Source organism: Pleurodeles waltl, chromosome 5 (genome assembly GCF_031143425.1).
Source record: "Pleurodeles waltl isolate 20211129_DDA chromosome 5, aPleWal1.hap1.20221129, whole genome shotgun sequence".
NCBI classification, from domain to species: Eukaryota; Metazoa; Chordata; class Amphibia; order Caudata; family Salamandridae; genus Pleurodeles; species Pleurodeles waltl.
In genome coordinates this window covers 132,576,236-132,595,595 of record NC_090444.1, presented here as the reverse complement: position 1 = coordinate 132,595,595, position 19,360 = coordinate 132,576,236, and the positions used below count along the sequence as shown (strand labels likewise).

The following is a 19,360-nucleotide window of genomic DNA, read 5'->3' as shown; positions in this document are numbered from 1 at the left end:
CGACCCCCACCCTAAAATGTCCAACCTCCTCACCCACCCAAGCCCTTAGTCTACCCCACCCCTAAAACCTAAAAAGAGAGAAAAAAAAGCACAAACCCTACCCTAAAATACCCAACCCAAGCTCCTAAAAAAATAAATTAGTCCAACCCCCCACCCACCCAAGCCCTTAATCCACCCCACCCCTAAAACCTAAAAAAAAAAATAGTGTGACGCTCCTACCCTAAAATGCCCAGCCCCCACCCACCCCGAGCCCTTAATCCACCCCACCCCTAAAACCTAAAAAAAAACGCAATCCCTACCATAAAATACCCAACACCCCGCCCCTCAAAAAATAAATTAGCCCAACCCCCACCCAACCCAAGCCCTTAATCCACCCCACCCCAAAAAAAATTAAAAACAAAAATAGTGCGACCCCCACCCTAAAAAAAAAAACATCTCAAACACCCCCACCCCTAAAAAAAAATATAGCCCAACCCCCCACCCACTCCAAGCCCTTAATCCACCCCACCCCTAACAACTACCCGCCAACCCTGTCCCAGCCCCACTTACCTCACTGCGTCCTCTACCGATCCACTCTGACTTTTTCTGTGCCTTAACCATGCATATGCGTAGTTCAGCATAGGCGTGGTTAAGGCACTGAAAAAGGCAGTTGTTCCGACAAGCGTAGTTATGTTTGCATGGGAAACGTCCATGTTGTTCCCAACAAGTTGTTTAGGACGTTTCCCTCATATATCATATAAAATGCTGGGACAACAACAAAATTAATCCAACCTAGAGCACCTTGATCTTTTCGCAGCTTGCCAAAAACTTAAAACAGCAGACGAGACGTACACATCTCGCTAAAACTGTAAGTACATTAGCACAGGGCGAGCTTGCACAAAACACAGAACCTTTAAAATAGATTAAAGAAAGAGTCTCCTGGGAACACTAGAATATTTACACAGTAATACAAAATGAAGGGTATCCTGCGGAGATACGTTGTTGCAGCCACAGGGCCCTAAAGAGCCGAGGCTAGACCAGCCACTAGGAAAGGCCAAAAGGTAATGCAGCAGATTATATGTAAAACGAGCCACCACAAACCTATCCGTAGCATTTGATAGCAAGGATAGGTATGGCTCCTTATATCTAGTTAAATCATTTAAACTATAATAATATTGAAACTTTGAGACGATTTTGAATCTACTCAGTGCTTAATTTGTGCTTGTTGTTGCCGGTGCAGAGCACCAGCACTTATTTTTGAGGGCCGGCGCTTATTTTCCTGTCTCAAGCATTTTCTGCGTGCACGACATATGGTAAAGACGGAGAAAGAGAAAAACGAAAACGCGTCACCATAGGAGAAAGCAGAAAGCTGCAAGAGTGAGCAGAAGGGGCAGAGTGGCTTGAAATGGATTGAAGAGACCTGAGACGGCTTCAGGATTACGCTGCTTCAGTCTTCTGTGTTCGCTCATTTAACTGCAGCAGCTGCAAGTTTCAGAGGAGAGCTTTGGGCACCGGCACGTTTTTATTTACAAATTAAGCACTGAATCTACTAAACACTCAAGTAACTTTCAGACTGGCTTTCAACCAAAGAAAAACACCAACCCCGTTTTTGTCTTCATCCTAGATGCAGAGAGAATGTCTTCTAATGGAGACAGCTGCAGTGAGATGGCTTTGCTAATCTTCACATTACACCTCATCATTTACAGTACAATGCCTTGGAGTGTTTCACTCTCATGGTTCAAGTTCTTTATCTCTCACAGGGCCCAGAAAGTTGTACTTTCTCCTTTATCATGACAAGCAACACTTCATATTAGTGCTGATCCCCAGAGTCCTCCATTGTGCCCCAGTCTATTTAATATCTCTACACAGTACTCATCAATGCAGTCGTTGGGCTGTCACTCATACATCTGCATTGACGACACCCAAATCCTCTTGTGTTGCTATGAGAGGCAATGGCTATTTTTTAGCCGTGAATGGTGGCAGTCACTGTGCCAAACTTAGCTCAGATAGGAATGAGAACATGATTGTTGAAGGACGCACCATGGACCAGCACTTTCTTTCTAGAATGTTGTATCACATTCATTCCAGAAAAGAAATGCTGGAGTACTCTTTTAGATACGCCTAAATGCCTTTGAGAATCAGGCCAGAAATGTCCAACTTCCTATTAGTAAGTGTGCAAAGAGTGTTTAACCCTTTCCCTTTGTACTAATTGCATATAAATATTCTTTGAATATTCCCATTTCATTTCCATCTTAAATGCTTTAAGTCTAATTCACAGGCATATATGATTACGTAAAATAGTCCTACAGAAAGTGGGACTCCAAAATGTATTTGTGAATATGCCCATCACATTTAATGTTGACATATTCTTTCTTTAGAACTCCAAATCTCTAAGGTTGACTATGGGATTTTTCCCATTCTAGGCCTTTCCCCAAAAAATCTAGGGCTTGCCTTCAGTCTATCCACAAATCCATAGCCCCTGTTTTAATAGGCTCAAGAAAAAACAATAACCCATTGAATTCATTACTCCATGGTTTAAACTGGTTCGTGATTGAAGCCCAGGTGACAGTTGAAAGCTTGTGCACCACAGTGATTGATAACCCATACAGATTCCTCATCTTTGCATCATTAGCTTAATAAATTGTCTTCTTACTCCATTGTGAGCAATGGATAGGCAGCAGGTGTAAAGAGATCCAACAGAGTGAGTATGTGATGCATAAAACATTTTCATATAAAATAACATAGCACATTAAATTGTACAGTGTTTTGTCTAATAATCCCTGTATTCCACTTTCAGCCATTCCCTAAGCGGAATTCAGTGGGGTGAAAGAACTGTTAGCCTTTACATTGGAGGTTAAGTATCCCAGCCTTATGCCAGTACCGTTAACCCCCACAAGATGTAGTCAGAGTACATGACAAAGCATACACAGGGTATACAATGCCACCAGTGATGGATTTTTAACAAAGTGTGGAAAGGTAATAATTTGCAAGCAACCTGTATGGGCAACAGGACGCTAAACTATCATTCTAGAGCAAAAATAACCGAAGCAGTTATTTTGTGTATTCATTTATTTACATATGTATTAATTTTTAAATACTTTAAATTATTTTAAGATTTGGTAAAAGAAGAAGAGGAAATCATTTCCAGTGCATAGTTACTCCAAAAGGTGTTACGGAAATCACACGAAGATGTGGTAGGAGAGGATAGACTTGGAAGTAACTTTGGAAAATACATTTACATAGACAGAGTTGTGATCGCATGACTCCCATCTCAGCAGAATGGACTCAAGCATACAAGGAAGCAATAACACTGAATAAATGTGGTTATGGCAAGAGACCAAGGGGGTTATTCCAACTTTGGAGGAAGTGATAATCCGTCCCAAAAGTGACGGTAAAGTGACGGATATACCACCAGCCGAATTACGAGTCCATTATATCCTATGGAACTCGTAATACGGCTGGTGGTAAATCCGTCACATTTGGGACGGATTACCACCTCCTCCAAAGTTGGAATAACCCCCAGTGTGTCAATAGGTAATCAGAAAAACTGGCAACATAACGTGCATTGTTTTATATTTATAATACTTGACTTTGAGAATGCAGCAGAAGTGACACACACATAGGGTATGTATGTGTATGTGTGTGGGTGTGTTTGTGTATCTGTGGTCTCCTGTTGGCACATTGTAGATGATGGAGTTACACATCTGGCAAATGAAGTGATCTATAAAGGTCAAAGGGGCTCAAATAAACATTGGCTTTGAGGTTTAAACCATTAATCAGTCTGGGCACACAGAAGGTGAGCTCTGAGAACAGTGCACAAGGTGGCATTATACATCTGGTTGCATACACAATGGGGCCATATTTTAATAATATGCCCAAAGTAGATAAGGCTACAAGCAAAACATTTTATCATTCACAAACAGTAAAACCTTGTAAAAGAAAACATACACAATCAAAGCCACATGGAACTTTGTTGTGGGCTATGACAGTTGTTAAAGGCCCTCTCGCCCTTGAGGCATCAGCTTGAGCTTCAAATAAACGTTTGAGAGGGCTGAGCCTGAGGCAAGATGGCTGAAGGCCATTAGAACATTTTACCAACTGAAAGTAGATTTTTTCCCAAATTTAACAAATAGAAAAAACAATGGAATGTTGTGGGAGAAGGCCGACACCAGTTATTATTACCTACAAGGGAGCAATGTCAGCAGGAGAGCTAATCAGATTGCTTCCTTTGGGGGCAATACCTATTAGTACAGGCCACCGGATGAAGCAATCTGATGCACCGAGTCCCTTATCCTTGTGCTAGCACTGCGGTGTCTTTACCCTTGTGGTGTGGAATTGGCTCCTCTACATGTCTCTATTTTGTTTTGGTTTTCTTTGTCAGTTGAGCACATGTTTTCCATCAAAGAAGGATCGCTGCCACTTCTCCAAAGCTCTCTATATTTGTTTTTGATATTTGTAATGAGATCACGCGTATTTTTTTTCAGTATTTTCAGGAGGCCAGAGAGCAGATCTGCAACTACAAATGTAGTGTTGGAAAAAAGGGTGGAGCAGGGCATGCTGGCTCCACTGATTCGTTTTTTGGTGTGCGTTCAGTGCTGCGAGGGTTGGCCGTGGCACTGGGTGTCTTGGGTTCCTCCACAATTCCATGTTCGGCACCAAATATGTCGGAGTTAGTGGTGAAATCCTGCCTTGTTTCAGAGCAACCTGCCCTTTGTCACCTAGGACTATAAATTGCCCAGTCCCTTCTTTATGCCGCCTGACCTGTGGCTTGACTGAACCCATATGTCCAGATATGGGTAATTAACAGTCATTAGACCATTGTAATGCTGAGAGGTCCTTTGAAGTCAATGGAGCAGCAGCTGGTTATAAGCCCAAGTCTCGGCCAGGTGCTTTCAACATTACAATGTTCTCATCTACAGCCTCTGTTTTTCCTCGTGACCGCCTCTCCTGGATACCTGGATTTGGACAGGAGAAAGAGAGAGGCAGAGACTGTTGACCACAACACCGCAGCTCCAAGTGTCACTGGAGCCTCAGAATAAAGGAGGAGGAAATTATCTCAGATCCTTGGTCTCGTTGGCTCTGCTGACTGAGGAAAAACAAGTTGTCCAAGCCAAAGAAGAACAGAGGCTAATGTCTGCTTCATTCCACAGCTGTTCGACATTTAGCAGCGTTGCCCTGAGCACAGCTATAATGAATGCTTAGCAAGAGCTGTGAATCACAGGCTTTGAAGTAGCTGGCAGTTGTTACCCAGGGCCTTTGTTTTTAATTAGGACATTCCACCCTCATGAAGTGGAATTTGGTAGGAACCTATAATGCTAACGCAGGCTTTTACACAGTATAGTCCACTATGGTGGGCGATAAGGCTATATTCTTGCCTGCAACTCTGTCCAATAACTCTTAATAATTGGCTCACCACCACCCCATTAACTGCAGTTGTGCACCTAGCATTTCAATGTTTTAATGTAACACTTAGCACATGGGGTCAAATGCTTATACATATTTAAAGGATCTGACGTGATTTGTCAGGGTTAATGCCTTGCTATATTGGGGTGCCCAACATAAATCGGGGAGGGTCTCAGTCGTGGATCTCCAGGATATACACAAATGGTTAATTTCCAGACAATTAATACTTATTTCACTCATTTGCAGTCAGTTATCATCCTGGAAATTGGGCCTGGATCCGGAATTCTTGTATCGCTGCTGCATATCACTGCTCTAGTTAAATCACAAGGTCCTGCGTTATCATCTGTCACTGAGTGGCCTTGACCAACTAGCGGGACTAGGGTCGGAAGTGCTATTATGCATGCTTTCTATTCTAAGTAAGTGTTCTCAACAATGCTAAACTATTTAACAGTACCACACTCCACTTCAACAATCAGGAGGTAAATTGCCTTTGCTACAGGAGTCTTGTTCCAACAGTTTCCAGTGCCACTGATGAGAAATGTACATGAGGTGTGTTGCTTTATTAGAAGGATAAGTAGAAAAATCCTCATGGGGCAGTAGAATTCAGGCTTGGATCCGAAGTCATTGTCATTTATTGTGTACCATTGGCACAGAATGTTCTTCCAGTTAGTCTGAAGCAAATGTAATATCACACCATTGGTCCAGAAATGAAATTATGCTTATGGTGAAAAGCTTCTGCAAAGGCTGTTCGTTCATACTCTCACAGTCCATGGTTTAAATGTTCCTGGTTGAGCATCCGGGCACTGCAAGAGAAGAACATCAAGTGTTACCTGATGGCATAATTTAACTTTGGCTTCAAAAGACTTTAGTGATAGAAGCACAGTCATACAAAGTATATTCTTATTGCGTGATGGTGACATATTTTGTATAGTATAGTGGCAAGAGTGGGCAGTGAAGATAAGCACATGTCTGATACGTCACTAGGGGTAGAATAGCACTTATAAAGCACTTAGAGGTGAAAATGCTCAGCACTTTATTGTTGTAAGTTGGGAAAAGCACCCCTAAGATACATTATAAAGGATGGTGCAAATCCCTGAGATGTTCTGTGACCACAGAAAGAGGTAAGGCTGGGAGGGTCTCCAAAAATCATGCTTATCTCTATCATGAGTGGATGGGCTCAGTTGTCTTTCATAGAATGTCTGGACTTCCACCATCTGTGGCAAAGTTACATCTGTGAAGTCTTCCATGGAAAGAGTGGTGGGAGTTCAGTAAGAGGTATGCATAATAACGCTAATACACTGGTAACTACCCTCGAACATTTAAGGGGGATAAGATAGATGGGTAGATTTCCAGTTATCCATGATTTGTAATAGAAACTACACCATCTGAACCAAGTGATCACAGAATCTGAGTTGACATCTTTGCAAATTGGTTCTTACAGTTTCAGAGAAAGCCACGTTTATGGAGGCTCCTTTGCAGTAATGTGAAAGAAACTGAAATGCAGCATATTTTCCACCATCATGGTGGCAGAGGAACTATTTTTGCAATATTGGCAGATGGACAATTCAACATCTATCTAGTTGTTCTTTATTCATGTGGGTATATCAGAAGCACATTACCTGTAGACCTGTTTTAGAAGTGGTGGAGGTGTTATAGGTGGTGGTGGAGGGGTGGGATAAAGGGCTGGTATCATATTTAAAATTACCATGATCTGTAAATGATTTTCATGTTTGTATGCCAGAATTTCGAGCTCAGAAATATTGTAGCCTTAATATTAAAACATTGTGAAGGTGAATATGTATATAGGTAAGTATAGATTTACTATTCTTAATTCTATAGCTAAGTACCTTGAATATACATATGTGGTCAAGATACATAAGTATGTAGTTAAGACCAGTAAACTTGTACTTGCCTTCACAAAATTGTAGTTGTCAATCTCTTGTCCACAATATTTTGGTAGCGCAGTATTGAAAACTCAGTATTCAGGTAGTAAATTCATATTGAGTGATGCTGCTTACTAGAACTGTGTGTTGTGGGTAGTGAACAAGTGAGATACTGCTTCTTTATTGAGGGTGGACCCTTTGTTTTTGAAAATTAAGCAAGCTTGTTTTTTTTCTCCATTTGCAATGTGGTCCACACTGCCACTTCTAAGATATCAATTCCAAATATGGGGAATTCGCACAGGAAACATTGTTCATGTAGTGGGCTGCCTGGGTTGCTTGACTGTTCACAACACAAATATCAAAGCAATGGTCGGCGGTGGGGCAAATCTAGAGTTTGTTATGCTAGATCCTGTTGTGGCTCAAATTTATAGTCTGACCTTAGAGCTTTTAATTGTGGATGCATCATGTGTGTAAGGTGTAGCTTCAAATAGATGATCAGTAGCCTCTGATAGGTGAGACACCTGGACTAGTGGGGTAGGAGGTGCACTATGCTTGTGTGCTACCATGTCAAGGCAACCTGGGCCCAAGTGAGGGAATAACGATTCAAAAACTTATCAGCAGTCAGCAATACATTGAGATCGATTCAGATGTTTGGGTTGGATGGGCCATGAGATTAGATTCAATTCTAGTCGTGTACACCTAAAAAATTCTATTTATATGTCATGCAGTTAATTTCTAGTAGGTATTACCTAGAGAACAGTCAAGAAGAATGAACAAACTATACAATACCATTTTGGTAAAAATGTCTACACAAGCGCCTCTTATCCTCTCTGGAGTTGCAGGGCTGTCCAGTCTAAAGGGTCCTGTAAGACCGACTTCACTCCTCGCAGAGTTGATGGCATCTTTAATGGCAAAAAAGATTGATGCAGCCAAGAAAAGAGGTGGCTCGCCAACAGCCTGGGAACATGAAGAAAGAAGAAAAGTCACTACATCTGAGCTTGAATTGCCAAAACTATGACAAAAGATACCTTTTTTAATTGTTCTGTGCGTCCCTACACATATAAGCAATGTAGTGCAGGTCGCTGCGTTGCCTTACAGTGTGTCAGGGAGGCATTCCATGGGTGTTGCAGTGGGTTTTCCCATGCAACACCCATGGGTTTTGACACATTCCCAGATTTACAAGAATCTGTAAATCTGGGAATACAACAAATTGTTATGCCTCCCCCGGGGAGGTGCAACGAGGAAAGGGATCTTTATTTCTTCTTGTTTTTTCCTCTTCCTATGTGTGCTGCACACATAGAAAGAGGAAAAGGCATCCATGGATTCTTTTTGTGCAGGAAGGTGCTCCTTCCTGCACTGAAACATCCTGTCTGTGATGCAACCATCCTTGCACCATGGTGCAAGGGTGCCTGCATCGGTGCTAGGCAGCCTGTTGTGTACCAGCACAGGGGGAGAGGACAGAAAGGTGCTGTATCTTGTAGACAGAGCACATTCCTGCCTTTCCCTGTGGTGCAGGGCTGCGCTGGCCGCACCATGGGGCTTGTAAATATGTCCCCATATCTCGAGTAATCATACATGTTTTCTCTTATTCTTTTAGGCAACCGTTGATTAATTTTTTTTAATCAAAATATGATTGAGACTTTCTTTTCAGTTTAATATATTGCCATTAGCAGTGTGGGCATAACATGCGTAATTCCATGTAAAGTGATCATGCAGAATTACCCGAATATTACACAGAATTAAGAAAGAGGAGTAATTCTACAGTTAGCATTTTTAATTAGCACACAAATTCTTTTGGCGTCCAAAAAGAGTGCAAGGATGCATTTTCTGCAACAAAATAGTACTAAATTCAACAGAACATGAATAGCTACTGGGAGTAGCCACTCGCGCTTACTAAATGTGCTCTTGCTTGGGGCAAGAGTTTTCTCCAACTTATTCCCTGCATTTAGCGCTATTTTCACATCCATTTTCTACTAAGAAATAGCACTAAATACAGCAGAGCGAAAATAGCAAGTGCCAGTGGCCACTCATGGTCGCTGAATGTGCCCTTGCCGTAGGATGTTTTCCTCAGATTATGCAACCAGGAGTGATCACTTAATTGTTGGTACTTCCACATCAAACAGTAACATGAAATTACCAAAATTACTCCAATGACTCTGGTGTAAATTAAATTACGCCCAAGCCTTTGTATTATTCTGAATTTTTAATTTCCTGCTTTATACCCTGTTTACTATCTCAGTGCAGCTGCTTTCTGACGTGTGGCCTCATCTGCTTTGCCTGTTTCCTGACATGACCCTGAATTGCCCACCCACCACATCCATCCCCAGACTATCCACAACAGATGATCTCCGCGTCTCACCTTCATTAACTGATCGCTTTGCTGATAGGAAGGGATCAGGAGACAGCATTGCATTAAAAAATGAGGAACATTTTTCAATGCTTTGTAATTTATTAGCTATTATTATTTTTGGAAGGTCCATCCTATGATAAAGAATATAAAGTATACTAATAATACTGTCACTTTGACAAATATTCCTTTCTTTAGACAATCCACTCCATTTGCATTGTAATCTCTGTCCCTACAAAACTCGCACAACTGTGAATGATTCTAGCACCACTATACTGAGACCAAGCAGAAAACTATTTAAAAAAATGCCTTTAGTCTAAGAAATATTTTCTTGGAAGTGAGCGACTGTAAGAAAGAAGTTTTAGAAATGGTGATTAAAAGTTTGGTTTTCAACATGTTTGATTCATATGACCTGGTCTCTTTCAAGGGAATACCCAAATGTATATCTGTATGCACTGAGAATTTAATACACAGAATCCACATTTACTAATTTAAAATAAATCAGAAGTTGATATTCATTTTCAAATCAGGTGCAATCGGGGAGAAACAGAAAAAATGAAATTTGCCTAGTGACCTCAGTGGTGAGAGGAGGAGGGCCTAGGGTAAAATTTGTGCAAACAAAACAGGCTTTGCCAAATCTAGTAGGTTTGTGTTTAGTGTGAGAACGCATTCAAACACAGGAAGTGATATTTACATGAAATAGCACATTATGGGAAGATCTATGTGCTGTGGAGCTTGCATTGTAGTGGTGGTAAGCCTGGCTATAGTGTTTTGGTTGCACTAGTTACTGTGAAAGTCTATTCCAGCAGTTGCAAATCCTACTCCTACCAACTGCGTTTTGTTTTCTCATCAGATGGTTTGATTGCAAGATGATCAGTCTGGTGTGATTAAAAGCATTTAGGCTGCAATGCATGTTTGAGGTTAGGAACTGAGGCCCATATTTATACTCGGTTTGTGCTGAATTAGCACCTTTTTTTAAACGCTAATTCAGCGCAAACCTAACTCCATATTTATACTTTGGTGCTAGACATGTCTAGCGCCAAAGTTATGGAGTTAACGTTGTTTTCTGGACATGAAATCCTACAATGCGTCTATGAGATGCCAGGTAGGCGTTCCCGTCCAGAAAAGGACGATATGGCCTCAGCGCTATATTTATTCCCCCGTGATAAAATACAGCATGGGGGGGTGGGGGCCTTAAATAATGGCACTAAGCTTGCTTGGTGCCATTATTTAACTCCTGGGTATGGGCAGGCATTAGGGGACCTGTAGGCATATTTCCATGGTCAGAGACCATGGAAAGAGCCCACAGGTGTTCTTCCTTGGCCCCAGGGACACCCCCTCCCACACCAGAGGGACACCACAGAATGGGGGACCCAACCCAGGTAAGTCCCGATAAGTATTTCTTTTCTTTTCATGCTCGGGGGCCCTGACTTGGGGCCCCCTGCATGGTGCTGGCGCCAATGATCATGCCCAGTGGACATTTGTCCCCTGGGCATGGTCATTGGGGTGGTGGGCATAGCTCCTGTCTTTACTAAGACAGGAGCCATGCCCATGGGGTTTGTGCGTCAGAAAATGGAGCTACACTGCTTAGAGGCATTTTTTTGCCTCTGAACAGTGTAGCGCCATAATTCGGAGCACAAGCTCCGGTTTCCCCTACGCCGCCCCCACCCTGTTAGCGTCCTTTACAGGGACACTAACAGGGCATTAGCGCCGGCTAGCGCCACTCCATAAATATGGTGCCCGGACAGCATCTTGGAATGGTGCTAGCCAGTGCTATACTTTTTCATGCAAAACTGCGCTAACGCAGTTTTGCATGAAAACTTATAAATATGGGCCTGAATGTGACAAATTTGTATTATTTTGAGGGTACTTCTTCCATGTAAACATGTCCCTCATGCACTGCAAAACAAGGAAGACAGAATGTTACATTAAACAGTCAACAGCATGACAGTGAAAGAGCCCTATTCTTCTTGGCTTAACTAAAATATGATTGACAGGGCCTCGAGCCAGTAGTTGAAAGAGGCTGATGCAAATTAGCCAATGGTTTCCCAGGGCTGATCCAAAGCCCACTCAAGTAAATTGTAAGCAATAGTTTTACAGACAATTGCACTGTTCATCAAGACCTAAAGAAGAAACTAATTGGTGCAAAGAGTTAAAAAGCATAGAAAAAGAGTCATAAGGAAGGATAGGAAATGAAGGAGGTACAATCCGACAAATGGATTAAACATAGTTATAAAAACTACACAAAACATAAAAAATAAAATTGTAACTCATAAATATTGCCTGCAATACCCAGCTTATCAAAGATTTTACAGTGGATAAATTAAATATGTAACTTAAGACATCAAGTTTCCATCAAGGCACGTGCCAGTTATACATAAGCACTTTAGGTCCCATTCATTACCTTGGAGGAATAAACTGCTTTTCTGTTTGGACAGTCACGGAGCAGTGACACATTAAACTCTGTTGCAATGTCTCCAAATCCGGGGATCTTGTACATCCCCGGGCCTCGGGTATACAAATTTCCTTCAGGGGAGTACCTCATTTCCTCCAAAGTAAACAAGCCCAGACCTTGAACAAATGCACCTTCAATCTGCGGATAAAACAAAGATGTTGTTGCTGTCTACAAACATTTTCAACTTGATTTATCTTCAATAATGAAAGTTCAAGACTGCATCATCATAGTACAGTATATTACAACTGTTAAACATATGGAACAAATGTGCATTTTTTGCCAATCCTATTAAAGCTTTTTCGTACCACCTTTTAGTGTGAAAAGGTGTGCCTGTAATGCGGGCCCCCAAACATGGGACCACGGGATAGTGTTTTTATATCAATGGTCGAAAGCTTTTAAGCAGAGATGTCATGGTCATCCTACTATGTTTCATGTTAATCCACATCACACCCTTCATGATACAGCTAATTACGGGGATGTCTACTTTAGATTGCCCCTTCTTCATTTGTTTTTTTTGCACTATGATACCTGCCCTGGTTAGTAGCCACACTGAGGTTTATACTTGTGTGGGCAATACTGGGGTAATTCTCTCCAATGTGATTACTCATAATTTCATAAAAATTACACGTAATTGTGTGAGAAGCGTAATCTAGGATTTACTGCTATTATTAGTGCAAAATGCATCCTCAATTTCAGAAAAGGCCCAAAGATGCATTTAAAAAATAACGCTAAATGACACAGGACACAAACAGCAGTAGACAGAAGCCTCTCGCTTGCTCTTAGATTGTTGTTCCTGCACTCCTGTGGTAGGATTTTTGCCCCATGTTGCTCTTAATTAATCAAACTGGGGGTAATATCACAATTTCTATAATTTCATATAGCAAGAGTAATGCGTAATTACTGGAATTACTCTGGCTACTATGGCATAATTAAAATTCCGCCCAGGCTTAGTATGTACAATGTATACATAATTTACTCAGGTAGGGTAGACTTTGTTGTAAGGGTGGGAGCTGGGGACTTTCATATAAAACAAGAATAGGATGATATTGTGCCCTTTCTTGCAGACTGTAAGCAAGAAGAGGGGATATTGTGTTCTTTCTTACTGGATATAGGAAGGGGTATCATTCTATCTGATCCAGAAGAACGTGAAAAATCAGAATGTTGTTCTTGTTGCCTTTTTGTTTTGGGTACTTTAAGGATCATTTGGTTGTTACTATGTGTCATATGGAAGCAAATGCTAGGAGGTCCCACCTTTGCGAAGGGGAGTGACCTAGTGACATTTTCCTTCTGGGTTAGCAACTACATGGAAGGTGGCTTAGTGTGGAATGAACATGGTATGTGAGAGGTTTGTGAGCAGCTCATTTTCTACAATATTAGCGAGAACATGATTTTGTTCATTTACACAGGAAGTGGGAGGTGGGAGATACACTTTCATGTTACATAGAAGTCTATTTTGGTACAAGTTTGTTTGAAATGTTTTATCAATGTGGTCCATGAAAGAGACTTAGGCGAATATAGAAGTCTGAGCATTTGGCAATAAATGAGAGGAAGAGAAGTAAGGGCCAGATGTAGCAAAGGTTTTTACCCATTCTGTGTCAATGGGAAAATGTGTTTGTACATATGACCCTTATTTACTTAACATTGCCCATACCTTCATCTTGGAATGCAATTAATTACATTAGTGAAGACATTTGCTTTTTTTAGATTCTTGTGTAGATAGGTAGCTGACATTTATGACTAAATTTAATGTAGGCACTTTTTCAAGCATTGGGTATCAGCTGCGGTCAACTTGACATGACTGTGTCTCATCTGCATGCTAATGAAGTACATGGCTTGATTCGGTAGAAGCAGCTCTTGGGGCTCCATGAAATGTATTGAACTGAGAACTGAGGCATTGGGGAGTCCAGGTGTGACTGAGAGCATGGGCTATTTGGTGGACTTCGTTTGAGCATAATTTTGTCTGTCAGATTGAAATGAGATAAGCCATTTCAGGGTAGTATCAGAGATGCCCATTCCAGAAGATAGAGTTCTAAACACTACTCTGTGGCAACAGTGTCCATGCTTGCGAAAGGACGAGGATGCAGGGTTACTGCATGAACAGGCATATATAACAGCAACAGGACTGGAAAGCTTTTCTATATGAGACAATCAGCCTTGGGGGTGTTTTGTTCAATTGGAAGCTGATGTAAGGAACTCTTTAGGCTAGACGATAGATATTTTTTATCTGGTATAAAAATAAGTCAAACATCCATGTCTGTGTCATACTGCAGCCTTTAGGTTTCATACACTACAGTTAAAGGACAGAACAGTTTTAGAACACAATTGTAGAGCATATGATAATTCTAAACATCATAAGATTTTGCTCATCTATACAAAAGAACTTTGTTGAAGATTGGAAAAGTAACCCAGGTGTTCGACATTTTGAGTGAAATGAAACTGTGTGCAAACAAGGTTGGTTGCTCGGAAAATACAAAGGGACAATTAAGAATTAATTGGCACTCAAGGGCCTTACATAAGATTGGCAGCAGTTTGTTTGAGGACACTGACTGCTATCCATTTTCTCTTTAAATGAACCCTACCAGATGTGTGGAAAAACCCTCCTGTGAGTGAATGACATGTTAAAAAATGTAAATGTTATAAGAGAAGAAACCGAAAACTTTTCACCTAAGTGGAAAACGAGTGATCGATGTAAAAGTTCAACATCAGGATGTGCTGGAGGGAGCCCTTAGGGACGCCACACATTATGGTGACTGTTATCAAGTTGAACCTTTTCAAAAAGGTTTTATTCTGGAGATAAAACTTGACATGAGACAGGCCAGGAAGTATGACTTACCAGTTAATACTTGGGTGGAGAGGAGCAACACTTGTGATGGCTAATGGAGTTATTGTGCCATCCCAGTCGCTTGCTTCATCTTTGTTATATTTTTTTTTCCTGAGAATGGGGCAGTGCTTAATTTGTAAATAAAAAAGTGCTGGTGCCCAAAGCCCTCCTCTTAAACATGCGGCTGCTGCAATTAAATGTGTGAACACCGAATACTGAGGCAACCAAATCCTGAAGCCATCTCGGGCCTCATTAATCCATTTATAGCCACTTCCTGCCCCTTCAGCTCACTCTTGAAGCTTTCTGCTTTCTCCCATTGTGACACTTTTTTGTTTTTCTCTTCCTCTGTCTTTCACATATGTGTCTTTTGCTCACAGTAAATGCTTAAGGCAGAAAAATAAGTGCCGGCCCTCAAAGATAAGTCCCTGTGCTCTGCACTGAAAACAACAAGCACATATTAAGCACTGGAGTGGGGGTTAATTGAGAACATGCATATATATGAATCCCTGTATAGAATGACAGTGAAGAATCCTTACCCTTTAGCATTAAAATCTCTCTGTTCCATCAGGCCCAAATTGCAAAGTATTTACAAAGCTGGATCTTAAAAAACGTAATATCTAGTCAGATTCTGGGAAAGGGTGATTACTGGGAAATGACAATCCACAGTAGGTTTGAGTTGTCTCAATAGCAGTTCACACCTTTGGACTGTGCGACACTGCTACAACAGATCAGTCATTTATTGATGAAATATTGGGAGGGTTTTTGGATATATTTGGTATTGTGAATCTAGTTGATTTAGACTTATTGGAAACTCATTCATCAGATATTAAGGTAGTTATATGATTGAGATATAATCATCTTTTTGCTGAGATGGATAAATGCTTCACACTACTACTTTAGTGTTTTGAAAAACTTAACTATAACTGAGCTCATTCAGATGGATGGACAAGATGATAACTGTTGAGTGGCCCACCCCAATTTTAGTTAGGACTATTCATAGATTTTTAGGCTTTGCCAATTTTTGTGGGCGGTTCCTTCATCTTTTTGTGGAATTTTACGACCCATTACCATGTTACTATGGAAAGCAGCGTTTTTGTTTTTGGCCAAGGACTTCCAGTTCCTAAATGAGCATTTTTCTAGTCTTCCTATTTTGCAACTATGTAATGTGGAGTGACCCTTTCACATGGATATGGATTATTCCTACAACCTATGAGAGGTGTTTTACTTTAAAGAAATCAAAACACTGGACAGGTTCACCAAGTAGCTTGTTTTTCTAAGAGTTTTCACAAGTAGAGTTAAATGACACACGAATAGGTAACTCTTGGCCATTAAGATATCTTTTGAGCAATGGATACATTACTTGTAATAGGCCAAACACACCAAAGAAATGTAATACTTATTATTTAAATTTACAGTTCTTCAAAGCAGCCACAATACTAACTCCTGAGCACCTCAGATGGACTTTGTTCTTTTCTGACTATGGTTTTCAGTTAAATTACAGACCGGGACATAATAATTGTAAGGCTGATACTCTAAAGTGAAAGTCAGTTGGCAAATAAGCCAGCTATAATTTTGACATTTGATTATCTTAATTATTGTGGACTCATTTCATACCAAAGCGCATACAAAAGGTTGATCTGCAGATCAAGATACTTGGTAAAAGGAAGATGGACATGAAATAGCTGAATTGTTATATAAAGGACAGCAGTATATCTGTCATCAGTTCAGAGAACAGGCTATAAATTGGCTTTGTGACTCAAAGGTGCTAGACATCATGGAATACCTAACACTTGACAGCAGTAAGGAGGCACATTTGTGCTCAAGTTTAACTACTGTATTAAGAGTTTTGTGTGAACATGGTCTTCTTGTGCTGATATTAAGACCCACAGACTTACTGACAAATTTGCCTTGAACATTAGCATGCAGTGTCAATGGAGTTATCCAAAAGTCGAGGTAGCACTGTTATTGTAGTGGTTGTAAACTATCTGACTAACATGGGTCATTTCATCCCCCGCCTGGGTTACCCACTTCTAAAGAGTTGCCACACGTTTTGCGCAACATAATATTCAATTCCATGTTAGTCCACAGGTTCTAATTACTGATACATGGTCTCAATTTATCTCAAATTTCTGGTCTACTTTGTGTAAAATACTGGAAATGAAGGTCTGAATGTCCAACAGTTACAGCCTTCAGCCAGACTGACAAAAAGATGGAGTTAATATGTTGAACAGTATTTGAGATATTAAGCCTTGTTAAAAGAGAAAGACATTGAGGTTAGAAGAAGTAACATGCAATATTATTGAACACCCATCTATGAGCACATCACCTTTCTTTTCTAGGTATGGCTACCATCCCAGAATATTACCTTCGGTTCTTCCCCATTTATATCAGTTGCTTCTTTGTGAGACCACTTCATTGAGTTAATAGATAGTCAGAGATCAGCACAGAAGGCCTTAGAAAAGGCAAATTATCAATATATAAACTCTACGCTGATCGCAGGAGAAGACCAACACCCCAATATGTTGTAAGTGAAAAACAATGGCTACAGACAAAAAAAGTTTGCATCTGAAAAAACGTCAACATTGCAACTTAAGTTTGTGAGTCAATTTTTTAAATTATGAATCCAATGACAGTATGATTGCAGTTTCTATCAGTCTATAAAAGTCCATCCTGTGTTTCATGAATCTTTGCTATAACCTTGCTCTGCAAAAACATGTCTTGCTCCACATTGATGCCTATTCAGATGAATTCTTAAAAAGAGGATCATGTGCATAAGATTTTAAATGCAAGGGTTGTATGAAACCTGCTGCAGCAGCTGGTGGATTGGAAGGGGTTTGGTCCTGGGAAGCGCTCATAGTAACTAGCTTCTAATATTCGTTTTTTATGATCATTTTATGCAGGACAACCTGATAAACCAGGAGCTCAGCCATCTAGATGGTGACTTTTGGGGGGCATTTTGAAGAAGCATGTCAGGAGGTATAGCCATCACTTAACACTTGGCAGTCAAGTGCCAGCGATGCTCTAAAATCTGTCACACTGAGTTTATGTCCGGGAAGGAAGGGCTTGCAGCCCTCATTGATTTTCAGCACTGTTTGAAGTGAGGCTTCACACTTGTGGAGAATGCACTCTTTGACAGTACCCTGATTATGCACTGCATTTTCCATCAGCACCTGAAAACCTTTTTTGTTTGGAGATGGCAACAGACATTTAGAACAATCAGGTATTACTTCCCTTGAATTTCTTGGCATCCTTGCTAGGCATTGTCCTCAAATGTTGCTACAGCCAGGACTCTGTTATTCAGATTTAGGAATTCCTGTTGCAAAGAATTCTAACTTTCTTAGGAGTTTTTTAGAGGACATTTGAGAATACAGAGAAGTATTCTGAAAGTCAAGCTGTGTTGTAGAAATAAGCAAACTATTTTCAAAACATAAATATGAACATTTCTAATTATGTTAAAGGTTCTTGCATTACTTAAACTTTGGTTTGATCCTGTGACAGAACAGAAGGAATTCTTGGAACAATGTATATGTTATACATAAGGTATACAGAGTTCTAGTAAGGACTATAAGATTTGCCAAAACAGGTGCTGCAGAATACTAATGCTTGTTAATTAACTGCTGTGCACAAGAGTAAAATATTAACCATATTAACCATATTCATGTACCACAAAGAGTATACAGTCACAAAGCTTGAGCTACTTATTTTTCTAACAGGGTGATGTGTTGATGAACATTGATCTTAGTTAGTCATCTTTTTTATGTTGTAGTTTGACATCAGAGAGTTGGCTTCACAGATATTCAGCTAAAGTACATCCATTCACTGTAACGCTGTAACTGAACTTTAACATTCACTGTTAGATGCAGGGCATTCATCATAGATTGCTAGGCTATTTCTTATTGCCTTTAGTTCCCCACTTCACATGCAGACATCCGCATCCAGCAGCAGTTATAAGCCAGACTGGAGGTACCTAGTATTTATATCAATTTTCTCAATCCTATCAATTGTCATTGTCCCTTTCCCATTTCTTCTATTGGCCATCATTCTTTTTTGCATGTGGTCACTGGTCAAGGTGGCGAGAGACACAAACGTTAATTGCTCCCACTGGATCCAGAGTACAAGGTTAGGATCCTGATTCACAAAGTTAAACTTATATTTTTCTGTAAGTTTCCTTTTTATGTATTTACAAACTACAAGTTTCACTTTGCTAATAGTAGTTTTATGACTGCTGAGACAGATGGAGAACTCTGCATATAAAAAGATAGGACTAGCCTTTTTATGAGTGTCTGCCATGAGTGTGGAGTCCCTGCAGTCATAAATCACTATTAGTAAAATCAAACTCATAGGGCCATATTTATACTTTTTGACGCAAAACTGCGCTAACGCAGTTTTGCGCCAAAATAATTAGCGCCGGCTAACGCCATTCTGAAGCGCCATGCGGGCGCCGTATTTATTGAATGGCGTTAGCCGGCGTT

At 40.5% G+C, this 19,360-nt stretch overlaps 1 protein-coding gene across 1 annotated transcript in view; it reads right to left on the bottom strand.

Moving 5' to 3' along the window:
• Positions 1 to 3,043: 3,043 nt before the first annotated feature.
• XDH (xanthine dehydrogenase) overlaps positions 3,044 to 19,360 on the bottom strand; it is a 411,630-nt gene continuing 395,313 nt past the window's right edge. Inside the window, exons 35-37 of the mRNA XM_069233805.1 lie at positions 12,017 to 12,205; positions 8,055 to 8,222; positions 3,044 to 6,185 (exon numbers count right to left, since the gene is read on the bottom strand). Coding sequence (XP_069089906.1) covers positions 6,135 to 6,185; positions 8,055 to 8,222; positions 12,017 to 12,205 — 408 coding nt within the window. The 3' untranslated portion in view covers positions 3,044 to 6,134. The remainder of the gene's footprint in view (positions 6,186 to 8,054; positions 8,223 to 12,016; positions 12,206 to 19,360) is intronic.